The 21488-nt window shown below is 43.3% G+C and overlaps 2 protein-coding genes across 3 annotated transcripts; one reads left to right on the plus strand and one right to left on the minus strand.

Annotated features, from left to right (window-relative positions):
• Positions 1-623: 623 nt before the first annotated feature.
• On the minus strand, positions 624-17822 carry LOC6601382 (protein FAM49B). Of its 2 annotated transcripts, none has more exons than XM_002026482.2 (5): positions 17500-17822; positions 16274-16558; positions 5723-5986; positions 2090-2352; positions 624-2012 (listed from the first exon to the last, which is right to left on the minus strand). In XM_002026482.2, exons 2-5 carry the CDS (start codon positions 16454-16456, stop codon positions 1748-1750), a joined length of 975 nt encoding a protein of 324 aa, XP_002026518.1. In that variant the 5' UTR covers positions 16457-16558; positions 17500-17822; the 3' UTR covers positions 624-1747. The 2 variants fall into 2 exon arrangements, with proteins under 2 accessions (XP_002026518.1, XP_026847789.1); XM_026991988.1 differs by lacking the exons at positions 5723-5986; positions 16274-16558; positions 17500-17822 and adding exons at positions 2588-2639; positions 2695-2910; positions 2967-3142.
• A 1539-nt stretch (positions 17823-19361) lies between these two features.
• Positions 19362-20404, plus strand: LOC6601381 (ankyrin repeat and MYND domain-containing protein 2). Its single transcript, XM_002026481.2, has 2 exons — positions 19362-19641; positions 19705-20404. The coding sequence occupies exons 1-2, from the start codon at positions 19438-19440 to the stop codon at positions 20368-20370; spliced, it is 870 nt and encodes a 289-aa protein (XP_002026517.1). The 5' UTR covers positions 19362-19437; the 3' UTR covers positions 20371-20404.
• Positions 20405-21488: the final 1084 nt, after the last annotated feature.

Here is a 21488-nt window from a genome sequence, read left to right on the forward strand (position 1 = left end):
AAGAAAAAATAAGTCAAGCTGCATTCAAAACCAATTACCATTATATTGAAGTATTGCCTCTGGGCAGCTTGCTGGTTGTGCAATGGCAAGTGTTTTTTGCAAATTAGAATTAAGAGCCGGACGGAGTATAAATAGTGGAGGCCAGATCACTCCAGGGCATCAGAAGCAATCTGTACACCAAGCCAACATGAAATTCGTTCTCTTGTGCACCCTCCTCCTGAGCATTGCCTTGATCATGGCTTCAGGCAAGGATCACAGCGGGTAATATTCGGGATCAGATCCAACTAAGCCGGTTCTTCCTCCCATACTTACAGCTCAACTGGACAATGAGGACATGGAGCTGTATCCGCAGCACAATGACCACCACAAGGATCGCTCGGTCCGCAGCCTGACACCTGAAGAACTACCCGGCCAAGGCGATACAGGCAAGACGGGGGATGTGGTCGGCTGCTGCGGCTAAGTCGATGGCAGATTAGGGCGTGCCAGAGTCTGTTGTAATGGACCATCGAGCCCCTTTAAATTGAAATAAAGAGCAATATTGAAAAATACACATGATCCGAGTTTTGAATGTTATACTGGCACTGAGAGAAAGGGGAGAAAGGGAAGAAAACAATCCTTCGTCGTCTGGTTGATCTTGCGTGATATTTATTTTGATTCAGCATTCTCTATAGTTCTTTTCACTTTCGTTCTGCCCTTATCGCATACATATATAAATCTTTTATCTTTATTTAGTTTTTATTTTTTAGTTTTGTGTGATTTGCTCATTCTTTTTTGGTACAAATTGTATGCGTTAAGTTTTGCCATTTCATTCATTTCGTTTATGTCTATTTTGTAAATCTTAAAAAGTATTATTATTGCGCAGCTTTTGTCTCTATCATTGTATCATGAATTTTGTAATTTGTAGATTTGTTTTTTTTTTTTTGTTTTTTGTTTTTTTTTTCAAATAGTACGTTTATCAAAGTTGACGGCGTGGAAATACTCAGTATATAAATGCATCTGCTTTCTGCTTGTGTGGTTCAGTTTTGGTAGGCATTCATTATGTTTAGAATAGTAATCAATTAATTTATGAATTATTTGTATCTTTACACTTGGTTCTACTCTCTCGCATCGCACATCTACTCGTATCGTATATATCCTTTTTATCTCTCGCTCGTACATCATGCACAAAAAAAATACTCTAGATTTGATTTAAAAGATTTCCTTCTTTCCCTTTTATATTTATATAATCTCTGCTTTCTTTTGTAGTGAAATTTAGGATTTATCTCATACCATACATCGGTTTAAACTTTGCGCTAATTTGTCGTTAGATTAATAGGGTTCGCGGTTCTTCATTGCTTAACATTAGTGCTAGATTATTAACTAAATATTGTTGCTGTTCTTGTTGTTGTTGTTGTTTTTGTTGCTGCTGCTGATGCTTCTGCTGCTGCTGATATTTACGTCCGAGTCCGTCGTCGTCACGTTGCGGGAGGCACGCTAAAGCATTACGAAACACAGATTACAATACGGAAAAAATACACGTGCTCGAAATGCATACATAATTAAACAAAAAAAAATAATAAAACTAGAGGCTGCCTCCTGGTTGCACAACATTCGCATCGCACACACAATCTTTACAAATAATACAGAAGCCTAGTGTAATTACATAAATAAAACCTTTAAATCAATACAAATACAAATACAAATAAAAATACAAATTAACGTTAATGAACTCTTTCTCTCTGCATCTATCCTATCCCCCCCGCCGATATTATGCAGCCAGCATATTGCGTATGTTCTTCGGCGTGTTCTCCTCGTTCAGATGCTTCGTCGTGTAGCGCAGGGCATTGAGCAGTGGCTCCGCCTTGATGGCTGGCTGGGCCTGCAGCAGTCGCACACAGCCCTTCACATCCACGTGGGCGCCGCGCACGAATGCCCCAACTGGATGCACGTGATCGTAGAGTATGACCAGGCCAACCATCACACGCAGCACCAGCATTTTCGTATCTTCCCGCTCGATCTGTTGCAGCAGTTTCCTACAGCAAATACAAATGGCATTAGTTTCGAAATAGCAGCAAGCAGCAAACAATTCGTGATCTGATGTGATACTTACGGATTCTCCAGCATTCTGAGGCACACCTTGGCCATGGTGCCCAGTGTTTCCGTTGTGTTTTGGACATCGTCGGCATTGTCGTTAACAAACTTCGATGTCGCCTCGCTCAGCACCTTGAGCATGGGCGTGGCATGGGCATAGAAGAGGGACATGCGATTGGCCAGCTCCGTGCTGACCATCATGTTCTCCGTGGAGTCCACCCGCTGGCGGCTCACGATGCGTCTGTAGTAGCTGAAATCATTCTGTATGGCGGGTGTTTTCATCTGTAAATAGGATCACGGAAAGCAAAACATTTTTTAAACTCAGTACAGATGAGACGTAATTCGATTGGGGTGGTTTTATTAAATGTGTTTACAGGAAAATGGGTAAAATGGATAAGTAAATACAAAGTTCCCCAAGAAAAAACCAGATTCTAAATGTTCAATTTAAATAAATGTGTCATAGCAGTCGGCTTTCCGTCTTCGATGGGACTGCGGCCCCGAGTTTTGAAGCACTTGCCCAGTGTCTGCGTTGCGATGAAACGTTTTCCAGCACTTGTCCTTGTTTGCCTCTAATTACGGTTGAGACTTTAAAATCTAATTGCTGTACGTGACACCTCAATTTACCCGTTGTCCGGGCACCTGGCGACTCCGTAGTTTTCCCCGATTCCACAGCCAGGCCCAAAAACACTTAAGTTGTCAGGGCTGCATATTGCGAGCCGTGCGTGAGAAAATAACTTCAGAGAGCCGAGCCGCCGCCATGCCACGAATTTCTGAGTCAAGTCGCTGCCTGGGCTGGCTGTTGTGGCGTTGCTCATCCATCCAGTCACCTTGACAGAGGCGCTGCTCGAAACATGCATTAGTTTTGTATACTATATGGCGAAACTTTATATAAATACGTTATTAGCATAAATCGTTCTGAACAGTCACAAATGATGCGGCGACCAGGACAGATCCACAGCCACAGCAGCAGCCCCAGCAGCAGCAGCATCATCCGCTGGGTGAGTGCTTACAATATACACACATTCTTTTGTTACATTTTCCCCCGGGTTGAGAAAATAAAACTACAAATGTTGTATACTAAACAGACGGAAAATTTAGGTGTTGTTTCGAACAAATCTGAACCGAGACTGAATATTTTCAATAATATAATCCGGCATAACAAAAATAGTCAGCCTGCTAGATCTCCATTCGCAAGATTATATATATATATAGATGATTAATCGTTTAATGATTCTCACAGCACCTATCTGCATCGCTTCTACTGATGATAAATGCAATCTGTGTAACAAGTCAATATGCATCACCTTATGGCAGCAGCAGTCAGGCTTATGGCTACAATCTGCCACCACAACAACAACAACAACAACAACAGCAGGAAAATGCTTATGCAACTCCCCAGCAGCTGAACTACGCCCAACAATATCCCGCCGTCCCAGCAGCAGCAGTGCAATCTCTGTGGTCTGGAGCTCCCATTGTAGTCAATGACAATCTATATAGCGCGAACAGCAATCTGGGACAGGAACAACTGGAGCAGCAACGTTATGTCACCATCAACGGCTATTACGGAGAGGATTACCCCGGGCGACAGTACACACAATTTCCCAATTGGCGCTACAACAATCCCGAGAGGCAGAGGAAGGAACCAGAGGTACCGCCACCGCCGACACGTGCAGTCAATCACAACTACAACAATGTGCCTGGCTATGTGTACTACCAGCAACAGGAGCCTCCAGTTCAGCCAAGGATCCAGCCTACAGTTCAGCCACGGCTTCTGCCGGAGTATAAGCCCCAGTTTAGACCCGAGTTGGACTCCAGCGAAGCCCGCCGCGAGGAGGAGCAAGTGGTCCACATTGGCGGCAGTCGCTCTTTGGCCGGAAACAACTATAACTACAACTACAAGCACAATGACAATGACAATCAGAACTACTTTGAGCTAGCACAGCCCTGGCGTCGACGTAATTTTGAGTCGACATATGCGGAGCACTTTTCCAATTACCTCCGCAAATATCCGCAGCGCCTGCAGCCGGTCTACAGCACGGGCGAAAACTTCGATGACAAATGAGTGCTGCGATTATCTAGTTATCTAGTTTTATGGCATATAATAAATCCCATCAAATTTTGTATTCCCTTTTCTGTCAAATACTCCGGAAATTGGTATTCCTTTGGCCAAAAGGACTTGGCTGACTAACCGGCTGCCGAGCGATCGGCGATCGGTCCGACAGGCCACAGAAGTTCGCTCCAGGAAGCCCATGGAGTGGCTTCAGTCCTGCTGTGTGCAACATTCCCTCGATGCTGCTGTCGTAGGCCAACGACTGCCCCTCTCCTGTTTGTTTGGTCGAATGACTCCAATAAAGCATGTCGTTAAAATGAAGCCAGTTACAAGTGAAGTCAATAAATATTGCAGCATACTTTGCCGCTGCACGGGAGACAATGAAAACCGGAGAACAGAGCCCCAGAGCCGCAGAGCCGCAGAGTCGCCAGAGACAATGGGTTTCTATAGAGAAACGGAAGTAGCTGTTAGTTAGAAGGCACGTTTGAGCTATATACACACACTTTTACAGTCGAGTATCTGTGTTCAAGTGCATCTGACACTTTGGCCACACAATGAACGTGCAGTTTGCAGCATTTAACATCATCAACAGCATCATCATCATCATCATCATCAGCAACATCATCGCTTCCCATCAAGAGCCAGGAAAGTGGTAGACATCAGAGGGAACAAGCCGACGACTACGACTACGACTCCGACAAGGAGAATGACTTTGCGGGTCCCTCCCCATCCCCATCCACAACCAAATCGATTTGAGGAAAAGTTTTGCACAAGCGGAAACGAGCCATGGGAAATGCGGCGACTCACAGAGATTTTCCATTAAATGAATCGATTTTGTTTGGCACCACCGGACAATAAAAGCCGCACAGAAAGTGTGGCCGGTCTGCAGCTAGTACATGGCTTGGATTTAACCCAGTCTCCAGCGATTAGTTTGCATATCGACATACTTATGGCCAGCACTGTGTGGTTTCCATCCGGCCATTGGCTGTTGGCCATTTCGTTGGCGTGCGTGTCAATGTTGCTGATGTTTCACTGTAGATTTTTACTCAATGAGCGGCAGCACGCGCTGCTCGTCGCTGAGACCAGGCGGTATTGCGACTAGGAGATACCCTACAGGCAGCTTTAGTCCTTGGATTATACGGGAATATACACATCGATTGGGTGTTTGGGTTCCCCATACGAAGGGACATGCAGATGTGGCTCATTGAACCATTGGAGTTTGTTAGGAATCCCATATACCCTGTACACTCTTCGAGTGCCGGGTACACATATCAGTCAGTCAGTCAGTCAGTCAATTAAAAATGCAACCACGCGCGCCATGAGCTGGCGGAGACTTGGTTTGGCTTCGTTAGTCTTTGCCTGTCGACAGACAGCCCCCACAAAAGGTGGCCAAGCAGCAGACACAGCAGATACATAGATACAGACGGCAAACAAACACACAACAAACAGACGCCAAAGAAGACAACATTCAATGCTGGCCTGACCCACGCGCCATGCCTCGAGTCCCGTGGGCGTGCTGGCTCTTCCAAATATGAGCCGACATGTAAACACCCAAACCCTCGACCCACACTGCACCGGGCTGCCGTGCGGCACCTCACTCACCTTGTACTCATCGAATTTCAATACGAATTCTAAAATCTCGGCCAGCTGCTTGACCAGGGCCTGCTGTGTCTCCAAATGCTGCGTTGGATTCAACTTGCCGCCGACCAGTTGGCCCAGCAGCTTCGGCACAATCTTGTCCAGCTCCATGGAGTGCTCGTAGCAGCGTTTCAGTTTGGTGACCAGCGGCAGTACGGCGGACCAGGCTTTGCCCGTCACCTCGGGCGAGGGATCGGCTATGGCTTCGCGGATTTCCTTGCCGGCACCCTGTAAACAGAGAGGGAGAGAGAAACAGAAGAAAACTCCGTCAATAATGTGTGTATGGCATGCGAGCAATTAATAGGCATTTCTTGGTTCATTTTTCGCCAGAGCTGACCACATTTTATGCATTTATTTTATTACAAGAGGGGGGGGGGGGGGGGGGGGGGGGGGGGGCTGTGCTTTTATTTCTATGCCACATGCAACAGTAACGATGTGGCCCGACCATTGACCGACGCAGCGCAGAGCAGCGATTTTTATCGATGCTTTATGATCTACTAAAATAAAGGAAAAGCACACCACAAAAGCTAACGAACAACGGCCATTGCATGCCACTCTCGGACTCGGACTCGGACTCGCACTCGGACTGGGACTCGGATGGGGATGGGGAGTGCAGTGGAGTGGAGTTCACTTTTCATGTGCGCCATGCAATCAGCAGAGCAGCGAAATGGCGTTGATTATTTCAATTGCTGCCTGTCTTCGCTTCGAACATATTGCACGTTTTTCAAATACATTTCAAGTGGCAATTATAACTGTAACGAATTCATCATTTGAACTGGAGATGGCTATCCCGTTTGCCGGCCGAGAGTGTCGTGCGAAAAGTAATCAACAATTAAAGGCAGCTTTAAAGTTTCCTGCAAACTAGAACAGTGTTGGCAAACGACACTAATCTAAGCGTTGATTCGCCTGGCTTTGGCCCCTGCCAACTTCCATTCAATTCCATTCCATTTTTGGTGGAACCACATGCTGCTCCCCCCCCACCCCTGGGCTGTTGTGGTTGCGTGTCTAACCGATTGATGCCTCCCCATATTGGCATATGTATATTAAAGGGGGGGATTATATATAGAAATAACCTCAACTCTGTGATTACAAAAAAAAAAAGAAAACATGCGAATTACGCACAGCTCAGTGGGCTGGCAAGTTCAAGCCCCAATCTCCAAGATCCAAGCTCCACGCTCTGCGCAAGAGATAGACGGAGCACGAGAGCCATAGAAAGAGGTGTTTCGAGTGAATGAGTGGGTTGGGCGTGCGGTTATTTTCGGTTTGCACACACCTCTACTCGTTTCCACCTATCTTTCCCCTCCTTCTTGGCAACTTCTCCACTTCTCCACTTCTCCACTGGTGGTGCTAATGTAATGGGGCAGCACGTGTTGTGTGTTTATAATTAAATCGCTGCGCATATCAACAAGAGCAAACACACCTCAGACATCAGATACAGGGAGGGCCACACACACACACACACACACACACACACACACACTCGCACACGCAGACACCCGTTTCCTTTGGCAGCTATTCCTTTACATAGTAATCATAATAAAAATGCAACTGTCTGTCCATAGCAATGCATTCGCAATGCCCTCTGTGTGCTGGCATCTCTTTTCACTCTACATAATTTACACCTGTCTGTAAGTCAAGTCATGTCCTTGGTCGTCTCCTCCGGCTGCTGCTGCCTTGACTGCTGCTTGCACTTGAGGCAGTCCAGAATGTTTAACGCCCACAAACAAGTAAACAAACCGACAGAAGGCAACACAAGTCGATGGCTAGAGCGGTGCGAGGTGTGAGGTGGGGTGCTGCTGTCGTTGACTTGGCCCTCCCTCCCCCCCCCCCCCCTCGCCATTTACTGGCATTGTCTCGTTTACGCCAGCGACTCTGTAAGGACCCTTGAGAGGAGGAGGCGAGCCTGCAACGGAAACTGCGATGCTAGCTGCTCTGGGAGCTGGCATGTCCGTGTGGGCGCCCCGTTGTTTACCAGCATTCCATGCCACAGAGATTTCAGGCAGAGATTTCTCAAAGCGAGAGGGTAGGAGGCGGGAGGGCCTACATATGGCCAAGTGTTAGTCGTAGAAGGGTCCACGTTCAGAGCGAGTGCAACCCTTTAACAGACAAGTCCATCTGGAAGAGGGAACCGAAGCCTTGACGGTTCCCCCTTAAAGCTTTCGTCTTTGTTTCTTTTCGCTCATTTTGTGCTGAAGAGCTAAAAAAAACAAAGGGCGTAGGTGGTGCTGCGTTTTGTCACAGGAAACCCATCCTCCTGCTCCTCCTCCACCTCATCCTTATCCCCCTCCTCTCTCGCTCCAGCAATCGTTTGTTGATTCATCAACGCTGCGCATCCACTAACCATCCAAGCATCCGTCCCGCAAACAACTTGGCTGTGCTCCATTTGTCCGCGTACACGTGCTGTCTGCTAAAGCATTTACCGTCCAAACAAGAGCTCTGAGCAGGGGAGAAGAAACCACAACAAACTTGAACTTGCATGACTCTTTCATGGTTGCATGAGAAAGAAGAGCTGTAACTGTTTCGTTTTGTAACTGTTTCTAGTTTTGGTTTTAATTAACAGACACCCACCCCAGCTGCGGCTTGCCCCTGTTTGCGGCTCCAAAACTCCACTCCAGGTCTCCCCTCATTTCTCCACTGATTACTCATCATCATCATCATCATCATCATGATGATCAGTAGAGTAGCAACATTTCAGCATAAAAGCGCAATCAGTCAGCGTTTCATTTATTCGAGAGAAAAACGCAGAGCAAAAAAATGGGTTTCCATCCATGGAGGAGCCACAGCAGCAGCAGATTACGACCGCTTACATCTAGTTGAATAGTTAATTAACTTCTGGCTGTGAGTGTTGCATCTGCCGCAGAATGGAAGTGTTTTTAATTGAAAATGAAATTAGAGGCAGCAATGCGGAAGTGCGGAAATGCAGAAATCCAGAAATGGAGACAGGGGGAAAGAGAATTGCACACAAAGCGATAGTTTGTTGGCTTTGCTCTAGATAATCATCGATGACAGCCTCTTAGGGCCTGTATGACATCATATTTTCCTTAATGATAACCATTTCAACTAATTATGCACTCACTATTCTGGGGCTACTCTGAGTAATCTATTTTTGTTCTCCTCACTAACTTTTCTAAAGAAAATAATAGCTGATATTCTATCAAAAGTGGATGCAAAATGTTCAAAGCTTGTGCTCTCAACTTCTGTCTTTGTGTGGAATTCCAGCCGAGTGTCATACAGACTTTAATGATTGCACTTAAATCAGGGACTACTGCAGGCGCCGAGAGAGACCGAGAGGGACCGAGAGGGAGCTGCTTATCCAAACAATCGCCTGTTGCTGTTCCGGATCGGACTTTCGCCCACAATGGAAACGCGTGACGCTATCAAATAGTTTCTCTCATGTGTTTTGCCTCTACAGAAGGAGATAGCCAAAGAAAAGTTTGTTGGATTCTCGCTGCAAAGCAACGCCCTCGAGAGGACATGGCAATTCATCAAGCAACTTTATCGAAACATTTGTGCAATTCATCAACGAACGTTTATCGATTTATTCAACTGCATCGATATCCAGAGTACATTTATCTAATTTCCCTTGGCTTGCATCATCAGCGACAGTGATTGAAATTCCCAACACGTTGAAGTGAATCAATGAATGAATGGTTGAACAAACACAACAACAAAATGACACAAAATATGCCACAGCGAACAGAGATAGAGAGAGAGAGAGAGAGAGAGAGAGAGAGAGAGAGAGAGAGAGAGAGAGAGAGAGAGAGAGAGAGAGAGAGAGAGAGAGAGAGAGACGGAGACGGAGAGGGACAACAAATCAATGCAAATTTATTCCAGGAAAAGAACACAAAACCAAAGAAAGAGAGAGGGATGGAGAGAGAGAGAGAGAGTAAAATGGATTCTTTTATGACTGTTAATTTCTCATAATTTATTTTTAATAAGAAAAAGGCTAAAGAAAACCGACACACGACAAATGGAAAATGAAAACAGAACAAAGGAGACGAGACGAGACCCCAAAAGCGACAACGCACGAGTGCCCGATCGAGTGACGGGTGACAGCTCCCACAGACACCCGGACGCCTTGGATGACAACAACAAGCGACACGACAACGACAACGATGATGATGATGATGATGATGATGACTACAGCCGGGGTGCAGCTTACGATTTTCACATAGCGCCACCCCGGGCCCGAGTACATAATCATAAATATTTCATAATTCGCATACCCTATAGCCGTGGAGTGCGGGGGTTGTATGGGTTGTATATCGCTAGGCCACATGCAGTATATTTTGAAATATATATACAAATATAGCCAGATCTGTCACCTTCTTGTGTTGTTGTTGCAAGGGGTATTTCCGAGTGCGGAATACCCTAAAAATTCTATTGCCCCATTATTCAATTATGTATGCATGTAAACTTGTGCTTATGTTTTGATATCTTTCGTCTCCTTCCGCTGACGGGACTGACTTCTTAATTATTCAATGGACAAGAGACTTCCCCCAACCCCCCCACCGCCTGGACCCACTCAGAATGTTCTTTGTACTCCCGTTTCGTTTCAAAGTTTGCTATCAACGACAGCAACATGTGTATTGCAAAAGTCTCCACTGTGCTCTCTGTGGAAACCGCTGACTCCCAAGTCTGAAAGAGAGAGAGAGAGAGAGAGACTGAACAGCCATGGCTTTAGTGAGTCACAAGACAGACCCCCCCCCCGACCACCGATCGTTGACTGTCGGCAGATACAGAAATAAGCTTTATAGCGTGATAGAGAGATAGAGAAATAGGGAGTGAGGTGATTTTATGGCTAAACTATTGATGATGCTGTGGCATCATTGTACACCAATTAGAAGATCAATTACCACTTGAGGCAATGCAATAAAAATAGACAGATGCATCCGTGCTTTCAGCTGAAAAAAAAACACACACAATTGTTGCAACAGATTTGGTCATTCAATGAGGGCCCAGGGCCTACGCATCAGCTCTAGATGGAAGTGAATCATTACCATCCCATACCACCGCACAGTAAGTGCGAACAAAGGACTACCACAATCACTGGAGATTGTACCAACAGAAATCCATATGTATGTGGCATGTAAATCAACCGCAAATGGTGCGGTGCGTGAGTTGGAAATTCAATTAACATTTATTTCAACTCGAAAATAAGCCATAACAATGTGAGAGAATGGCTTAATTTTCTCAAGGGCCATGGCCACACGGTATGAGGCGGCTTTTCGGTGTCACGAGCGCCACAGTCCGTATGTAATTTATCAAGATAATCAGAGAACGGGAACAAAAGCAATACGTTGACCGAAAAGCCAGATACCCTAACAAATGGATCGTTTCGAAGGCTCATAGTCTGATATTCATTCGATTGGGATAGTATTGAAAGATAGAAAGATACTGGCACTAAGGCTAATAGTTAAAGTAGAACAGATTTTCAATCTCTTGTGCAATATTTATAGTATCCCCATCACTGGAAGGGTATAGAAGCCATAAAAACACCAGCGAACGTAATAAAGATTAGATAAACATGTGAAATTATCAATGTCGCCAGCAATCCTGACGGGGACAGAGAAGGGGAGAGTGATAGAAAGAGAGAGCAACGAAACATTCGATATGGCAAATGATTGCACTCCAATTATCGACAGCCGCTTATCGGAAGCGCTCACACAACACGAAGCATTGTGTGTGTGCGTGTGTGTGTGCCCTGGAGCCCGGGATTGACGCATTCCGCGTGGGGCCGCCGTCGCAGCCACACAAATGTCAATGTCCCCCACTGCAGCCAAGAGAGAGAGAGAGAGAGAGACAGAGAGGGAGCAGAAGCAGGACAGCTGTCACATTCCCATATTACACATGTCACTCTCTCTCCTCGTGTCACTCTCCTCTTGTCCCTCTTGTTTTCTCAATTAAGGCGGCACATAAATCACATTTGCCATTCCGCAGATGGCGGTGGGGGGGAGGCGGAGGAGGAATTGGTATCGGATCTGCATATCGATTACACACTGCACCTAGGCAGTGTTGTAAAATGCAAAAACAGCTTTTGGGAATTGGGTTAACAGTGGGACATAAAACATTTGTGGACTGTTTATTTTGTGCAAATTACACACAAAAAATGTTAAACAAAAAACCAAAACCAAAACCACAGGTCCGTCCGTGCTCATAAACGGTTGGCTCGTAAAAGAATAACAAAAATAATTTTCTGCACACAGACGCCTGCCTGCCGTAAAAGCAGCTGCACTTTGCTATTTGCTGTTGTTGCACTTTCCACGCAGTTCCTAAGCTGCTTAGAGACCCAGACGCCAGGCCCCAGACACCAGACAGACGACAAGAACAGACACCGGGGGCGAAGAACCAGCCCCCAGTCCCAGTCCCAGTCCCAGTCCCAGCCCCAGCCACACAGATGTCGTAAATTATACATTTGACAATTTTAAAGATGCTTTTGGGAATGGAGAAATATTTAGAATGCTGCATTTGCTGCAGAGGCAGGTAAACGACACTGGACAACGATGGAAGATGTACTTCAACTTTTGCCGTTGCCAAGTTGTTGTTTTGCCGTTTAAATAGCTTAACCCTTGTGCATATGGCATATGAGAGTGCAACAAAGAAATGCTCAGCGATTTATTCAATTGAATTAAATTTGGTTAACAAATCAACACTCTGTTCTCAGTGTCATTTCAATAAATCACACAATCACAAAAATGTGTCACCGCCTACAGTGCGTTGCAATATTTTATGGCTACTAAAGAACTAAGAAATAATGCACCAAAACTCCACATAGCACATTTTGGTATAAAGTTCTAGCCCTCTTTTCCCCCTTTTCCCATTCGAAGTCTTGAACCCCACTTTAGTTGTCACATCTGCATATCCCCCCACCCACGTTGGGGCACACAAATGTGCGAGTACTCAAAATGAGAGCAAAAGAAACTTAAATACACATTTGTGAAAGCAATGAAATGTTTTAAACATTCCATTTATTTACTTGGAACTGTGTTTACGTTGTTTGGGTTTCTCTATTTTTGGCGTAATTAATTTCCAGTTGATGGCCTCGGAAATAGGTACGAAAATAAGTCCAAAATCCATAAACAATTAACAAATGGCCCCCCCGCCCCCGCCATCAAAACGGACGGATAGGAAAGTGAAACCTGCAGTAAATCTACTAAATATGATATAAAATGTGGTCTCCAAAGGGGAAAGAGGGGTTTTCCATTACAAAATGGAAGTTTTACATAACGGAAATTGATGAAGCGGTTAGATCTGTTGCACACTTTCATAGGATCGCCATATATGTATGCACCTATGGATACTCGGAGGGGCATTATGTTATAATATTCAAATGCTGATCGCTGGCACGCACATTATAATAATTATATTGACTGGCCAACCGAGTGACCACCACACGCCGGAAGTTCTCCCTCTCCCTCTCGCTCTGCCTGAGTCTCCGGTTTGTGTTTTAGTATTCGCGCACATCATTTAAGTGGTTCGTGGAAAGGGAATGAAAACTGGAAGAGAGGTACGAGAATATATATATACATATGTATATACATATATAAGTGTCTAATGACTGCTCATTCGGTTTCTGTGATTATTGTGATTGCTGCTGCTGCAGTCTGCTGTCTGCTTCCATTGTAAAACTGACATTAAATACTTAAATGTATTTATGCATACTCGTATATGATGACGATAAATCGCTTTTCGTATGTGGAGCAGCGGAACGCAGTCTTTTAAATGGGTCGCTCGCACATCAATTTTGGGGCTAAGGGCTCCCCCTTTTTTGTGCGTGGAAGCAGGAATATAAACTGTGGGAATTTAGTTAATCGGAGGCTTAAAAGGGGGGATTTTACGGAGGGAATTATGGGGCTTATAACAGATTTCGCAAGTGCTTTCCAAGTTTGATCGCAAACCTTAAAAGAAAGCACTGAAAACAGTTTGCTATTTAATGACTCAATTTGTAAGTAATTCCATGACACATTACGCAAATCTACCCTTCAGATATATACTGATTACCCGAGACCACAAAAGTCTGTTCTGTGGTTCGTTCTGTTAAGCATTTCGCATTTTGTTTGTGCTTTTGTTTTTCTGCTTTTCTGCTTTTCTGTGTAATGCAGTTCAAGGTTTCGTATTGGATTACTCGCATGTGTTCCACAGATATCGCCTGGGCTGTCAATGGCATGAAAAACCACAATATTTATGGGTTAATTCATATAATTAAATAATATATACATGTGCCACACACTCGTACTCGCGTAGCTCATCAAATTTCAATGGTGTTTGGCCCACATTTCCGATAAACTTTTATATCCATCTTTTTCTACCCACATGATGATATTACCTTTCATGTTTTTATTGTTGTTTTGTTATTGTTCAGGTGTGTGTGTGCTTTGCTTTCTGTTACTAGTATTTAGGGCCCTTTGTTGACCCTGTTGTTGTTTGTTTAGTGCACACACAAGAGGCGCCTTTTATTCGATATCTGGTATCTGGTCTGGGCCAATATTTGACAATAGAGACACTAACAAGTGCCGGTAAATCACCTAGAAAAGCCAGCAGCTATGCCTATGGCTGTCGAAAGAAAGTGGTATGGGATTCTATTCTTTATTCTCTCTCATATTTTCTCTTGCTGTCGCTTGGGAGACCATGCTTAAGCTTAGTACTCGCACTTTCCTCTAATAAAATAATCAAAATAACTCCGGAATGTGGTCAATATTTATAAAGTTATAGTACAACAGGGCCACACTGCTTTACAAAGAAATAAATGCCACTTTTGGCAAATTTTGCGATAGTTTATTTTATTTTTTGGTTGGTTTTTGGTTGCCTTTTGGTTGAGGTGCAGCAAATGCAACAAAATAAACAACAACAACAAAAAGTCGTCCGATTTTTTCTCGTCGCATTTTTCACTCTATTTATAGCGAGTAGATGGAGGCACGGAGGAAGCGGAGAGGCAGAAGCAGCAAAAAGGAGAACACCAAGTTTTTTCCATTTTTCCAGCTTTTGGCGCATTGCCAAAGTTCTGTGTTTTTTTTTTCTCTTTCTGTTGTATGAGGGGGTAAGTAGGGGGTCACCTGCTCCATAACCAGTTTGTTTGCCTTGGCAACCAGTTCCACCCCATGCCAAAGCCACCCACCCACTCAGGAGGAGGATGGTTGGTGGCTAAAGAGGGGGATCAAAAAAGTTGCAATGAAACTAAAATTCAGGCCACAAATTAAGCGCATTTTAAGTAGTTGGTTTCGGCTGGGATCGACTCTGAAAAAGAGGAATAAAGGCAAAGGTGTGGTGCGATGCGATGCGGTGCGGTGCAGCGCAAGGGTTAAATGGCCACAGAGGTCGTCTTTGTTGGTGCTTCAGTGGGTCACACAAGGGAAATGAGCTCATTGGCACACATTTTCCAGTTCATTTGCGTTGATTAAAGCTTTTTGGGCCTGACATTTGTTTGCCGTTTGCCGTCTGTCGCCCCTACCCTCTCTATCCCTGTCCCGTTCTGTCTGAAAGCCAATTAATAATTTCGCACACAAACAAGCGTCGAATTTTCGAACTCGAATCTAGGCGCTTAGGCAAAGGTCAACAGAAAAAACGCGTTGAGAGTGGAGCCGCCTTTGAGCTGTGACTAATTCTCTCCCCGAAAAAAGAGTGAGAGACGAATGCAAGAGAGAAAGAGTGTGTGAAAAGCAACGGCAAAAGTTTGTCAGTGACGTCAGTGGAGCGATAATGAAAGAAGTTCTCACTGGCCGCACCACTGATCATGCGGGCACGTGTGTGAGTCAGAGCGAACTAACCAAATAGGAGGGAAACCACAGAGAAAGACACCACGTTTACACGGAAGCATTTCGAATAGTACAAATATGTATGCATGTCAAATTATTGTACAGACCACTGCTGTACGTCCACATTGTTATCTGTTAAAGCGATAAGCATTTTCAATTTTCACTTCAATAACCAGAAATTTGTCCCGTTTGAATGCATCGTGTAACCGATCCACGATCGCAGAGGGAGAGAGGTCAAGCGAGAGAGAGCAATAGAAATATGGTAATACGGTAAAAATTAAGAGCCCATATCAAATGTTAAATACTCAGGCCAATTCCCGTTCTTCTTGTTCGTTTTCGCAAGACGAATGCATCGTGTAAACGATAATCGTAGTACCAGCAGCCAGCAGAAGAGAAGAGAGCGAGCAAGTGAAAGATAACATACATAACTGTTGAGTGTGTCGTGTCGTGTCGTCTCGTGTCTCTCTTGCTCTACCTATCTCTCTCTTTCACCCTGACAAAGGTTAAATGCTCAATTTGTTGCTCGTTTATTGTTGATTTTGTTTTTGCTCATTTGATTGTGTGCCATTTGTTGTTATTTTTAACAAGTTGTAATTATCAGCTCAGACGGGTCTCCTTAGGCGCTTAAGCCCAATATATAATCGAAGAATTACACAGAAAATATTACTGTCACTAACCGGTTGGTGGTTTGGTCTAAAGGGGGGGAAAAACCCCTGAGCCCAACTAGATGACGCAAACAGCCAGATATCAACACTCCACTCACCCGATAGATCTGTATTTCCTCCAGCACCACCTCCGATTCCTTGAGCACACGCTCCACCTCATCGTACACCTCGCGCTCTGTCTCTGTGGGCGCGGCGTTCTCAAAGTCCAGGAAGACATCGTAGGATTTGGCGGCGCAACAATTGGAGTCATCGCGTGACAGCAGGCTCAGCAGTTTGCCCATTTTTTGTGTGGATGTGTGTGTGTTTTGATTAAACTTATTAAGTTATGGATCTTGTGGTATTTGTTGTATTATTTTTGGGTTATTAATTAGCACTCGAGGCAACTGCAAATGGGGAGAAGGATGGGGAGAACACATTAGCAGCTGTTGCACCTGTTGTCGCAAAGGGCTTTCATCTCTGATCCCAGCAGCTGCAAAAGGGAGAACGGGGATCCAAGAACTTGTTTCATCTTGGTCGAGGACAAAGGAAACGGACAACAGGGGTGGGAAAGGCACGAAACACACACAAAAAAACAAATGCCTGACAACCCCCGCCCCCTTCGGAATGGGACAATCAATTCTCTTTTGACTCCAGCACAGCAGCGGAAAATGCTCCGCGGGAGGTGCAGAGAGCAGAGCGTCCAGGGTGTATTTTTTATATGGTGAGGGATATTTTTGTTTTCTCAAGATGACTATTTTCTTGTTTTCCACTCTATTTTTTGGCATTAACTGACAACAAAAATGTTATGGAGCGCTCTCTGGCAACCTTATATAAATAATACACCTTGAGCATGGCCATGTGTTTGTCGTATCTCTCTCTCTCTCTCCAGCATGCTGTTTAAGTGTATATGTGTGCGTGTGTGGGGTTCGCAGGAAACGCGTAAACAACAGCAACAAGAACAGCAACACTTTTCACACATCATGCTAAGTAGGAAAATACCATTTTCCTTCACATGCAGCTCGAGTAAACATTTTACACACACACATACGCGGACACTACCCCTCTTCACACTTTAATTGCGAAAATAAAACAACAACAAAAGAGCAAGTTTCTTGTTATTAAACTGTTCCTTTTTGTGTGTGTGTGTGTGTGTGTGCACTGCTTTTGTTTATCTGCAGGCCTTATCTGGCAAACGGGTGGCAAGGGAAGGGGTGCGCTGGATGCCCGTCATTTCTCTTTTCATTTTCTGCTATTTTGCGCGCTTATCTGTACTCTTTTTATTATTTATATTTCCCAATGCCCAGAGGGTTTCTTCTGCATTGGAATTTTTTTAGCAGCTTATCACCTTTTTGCACCACCTTTTCGCGTAATCTGTGTTTGATAGACTTTAGCGCAGCGGCGCCAATGGCATGGTTGGATTTTCAATGTTTTCACAAAATGTATATTTAAAAAAAATATTTAAAAACACACACACGATACACAGCCCGGCGCCAACGACGCGACAATTTCAAAATCAATTGCTTAAATTGTTATTCTGTGCATGGAAAAATTTTTTTGAGCACCCAACGTAAATTTATTGAACCTATTTTATTTATTAATTCTTGGACGAACGCGCGCAGCAAACAATGTGGATATCAACGGACTTTTCTGAATTCAGAAAAAAGAAGTTGTTGTCCCGGGCCAAAAAATTTGTGACCGTCAGTGTGCCCGCAGACCCATTGATAAAATATATCGTCTGACACTCAGAAATGTACCAAAATATACTGTATCATTTTAAATATATACCATGAATATACTGACGAATTATCCAAGTTCCATCATACATATTGCTCGTTTTTGATATTCCATCGAATATTATTAGCTAGATAGAACATTAAGCCATGCCCTCATAATTGCATTCGATTAGTGAATCAATTTTCTACTTGACTGGCCTTTTCTAAATAATAGCTTTTATTGGATTTCTATATACCGTCGAAAATGAAATTTAATAGATTGATGAATATTGACAAAATATACCATTATATACCGATATACCGTAAGTATACCATCGGTTCAATATTGACTTCTAAAAATGCCGAAAAGTATTAAAAATATACTGACGAATTAAATTTATATTTTACATATTCCTCGATTTTGATATTCCGTGGAATATTAATAGCTATATAGCACATTTAGCCATGCTCACATAATTTTATACGATTAATGAATCAGTTTTCTACTTGACCGGCACATTTAATACTTGGCTTTGCTTGTTTTTGCCTCAATTTTGGTTTCTCAACAACAATATAGCGACTCGTATCATGGAAAACCGAGCTTAGCCCACTTAAGCCCCCTATATTTAAATAGTTCAACTACACGAGGTAAATGGCGGAATATATTAACGATTGTAAATTCTTATAGATCCATCCTATCCTTCCCTTTAAGTTGCCAAACCCCACGAATCTTTCATCTGAACTGCGCTAAAATGATTACCCCCTTGGCTTATAATAGGTTAATAGTTCTCCGGCAAGCATTGAAACCATATTGCTTAATTTTGATGTTCCGTCAAATATAATAAGCTACATAGAACATTTAGCCATGCCCACATAATTTTATCCCATTGATGAATCAATTTTTTACTTGACTGGTTTGTTTTAAATGTTTTCTTTGCGGCGATTGCTTTAGATGTTTTTGCCAACAAAATGTAAGAGAGTAATCGTTCCTACTGCTCATTTTTTCGTTTTTTTTTATTTTGAAAAAAAACTATGATATGAGATCGTATAGGTCTGAAAATATATGCATTAGATAGGCATGTTTCGACATGAGCATACAATCTTGTAACTATAAAATCTGTTCCATTGGTTTTTTTTTTTTTAATGACTCTTTCTCTTGCTTTTTACCTATTTAGAATAAATGTAATATACAATATATTACAAACATCTCATCAATTCCCACCATTCGAAATATTTTATTCTTCATAAAATGATATTTTCAGAAATGAGAGTCTTAGCTAGCTAATAATACTAAACCAAATATAAATATCAATTACGGTGAACATATTATTTCGTTTACTACCGTGAAAAATATTTAGTTTTTGAATGTTCGCGGTAGTTTTAGGTGTTGAATGTATCTATCACATATATCAATACTTTTAAATAGAAACAGTGCTGTAAGGCTTTGCACTATCGCACTTCTTACATCCCATCGCTATTTCTACTGCACGCTGGAAACCGTGAATTTTCCTTCAATTTTGTTCATTTTTCTGACTAAAATCCTTGCAAATAGGAAATAAACCCCACTCGATATGGCCGCGGACAGCAAAAGCTCCCAACTGGACGATATACAGAAACTGCTGCTGGAGCGCATAGCCAAGAATGACACGAGTGGGTTCACGCAGCTGCTCACCCAGCTGAAGGACGTTAACTTTGTGGACGACACGGGCATGTCGCTTCTGGCGCATGCGAGCTTCAAAGGCAACAAAGAGGCTGTGCAAATACTGCTAGACATGGTGAGTTTGTCCACATCGCAGTAGCGGAATGATCTCCCAAACACCACCCTTTTCCCCCAACAGGGCGCCGATATCCACTTGAATCAGCATGGGGCCGACTATACACCTTTGCACTTTGCGGCCCTGTCCGGCAGCACTGACGTGTGCCGCCAGCTGCTGGATGCCGGCATCAATCCGAGCAGCATCAACAGCGTCTCGCGCACCGCCTCACAGATGGCCGCCTTCGTGGGAAACCATGCCTGCGTGGAGACAATTAACAACTATATTACCCGATCTGGACTGGAGTACTACACACAGGCGCACGGCCAGCAAACGGAGCCGTTAATTCCGCCTGCGCTGCTATCAGCCTTTCACACCTTTGTCATCGAAATCAATCTGCACCCCGTGAGAATCGCACTGAACGCCCAGTCCCTAGGACTTCTCAGGATACTAAGCAACCTGCGCAAAACCCTGGCACTAATGTGCGAGAAGGAGATGCAGAAGACACACGACATGAACGAGCTTCTGGCCTTCAAGTTCCACTACCAGGGCTGGATCGTGGCAGAGCTGATCCGCTGTGAGGAGCAGTTCAAGGCGCAACACAAGGAGAAGACTGGCGGAGGCGAGCCGGAGGTTAACAAGAACGACTTTATCGACCGACTTTGTGACCGTCAGTGTGCCCGCAGACCCATTGATAAAATATATCGTCTGACACTCAGAAATGTACCAAAATATACTGTATCATTTTAAATATATACCATGAATATACTGACGAATTATCCAAGTTCCATCATACATATTGCTCGTTTTTGATATTCCATCGAATATTATTAGCTAGATAGAACATTAAGCCATGCCCTCATAATTGCATTCGATTAGTGAATCAATTTTCTACTTGACTGGCCTTTTCTAAATAATAGCTTTTATTGGATTTCTATATACCGTCGAAAATGAAATTTAATAGATTGATGAATATTGACAAAATATACCATTATATACCGATATACCGTAAGTATACCATCGGTTCAATATTGACTTCTAAAAATGCCGAAAAGTATTAAAAATATACTGACGAATTAAATTTATATTTTACATATTCCTCGATTTTGATATTCCGTGGAATATTAATAGCTATATAGCACATTTAGCCATGCTCACATAATTTTATACGATTAATGAATCAGTTTTCTACTTGACCGGCACATTTAATACTTGGCTTTGCTTGTTTTTGCCTCAATTTTGGTTTCTCAACAACAATATAGCGACTCGTATCATGGAAAACCGAGCTTAGCCCACTTAAGCCCCCTATATTTAAATAGTTCAACTACACGAGGTAAATGGCGGAATATATTAACGATTGTAAATTCTTATAGATCCATCCTATCCTTCCCTTTAAGTTGCCAAACCCCACGAATCTTTCATCTGAACTGCGCTAAAATGATTACCCCCTTGGCTTATAATAGGTTAATAGTTCTCCGGCAAGCATTGAAACCATATTGCTTAATTTTGATGTTCCGTCAAATATAATAAGCTACATAGAACATTTAGCCATGCCCACATAATTTTATCCCATTGATGAATCAATTTTTTACTTGACTGGTTTGTTTTAAATGTTTTCTTTGCGGCGATTGCTTTAGATGTTTTTGCCAACAAAATGTAAGAGAGTAATCGTTCCTACTGCTCATTTTTTCGTTTTTTTTTATTTTGAAAAAAAACTATGATATGAGATCGTATAGGTCTGAAAATATATGCATTAGATAGGCATGTTTCGACATGAGCATACAATCTTGTAACTATAAAATCTGTTCCATTGGTTTTTTTTTTTTAATGACTCTTTCTCTTGCTTTTTACCTATTTAGAATAAATGT

Source organism: Drosophila persimilis, unplaced genomic scaffold (genome assembly GCF_003286085.1).
Source record: "Drosophila persimilis strain 14011-0111.01,24,50 unplaced genomic scaffold, DperRS2 tig00000700-arrow-arrow-pilon, whole genome shotgun sequence".
In the NCBI taxonomy this organism is placed as follows: Eukaryota; Metazoa; Arthropoda; class Insecta; order Diptera; family Drosophilidae; genus Drosophila; species Drosophila persimilis.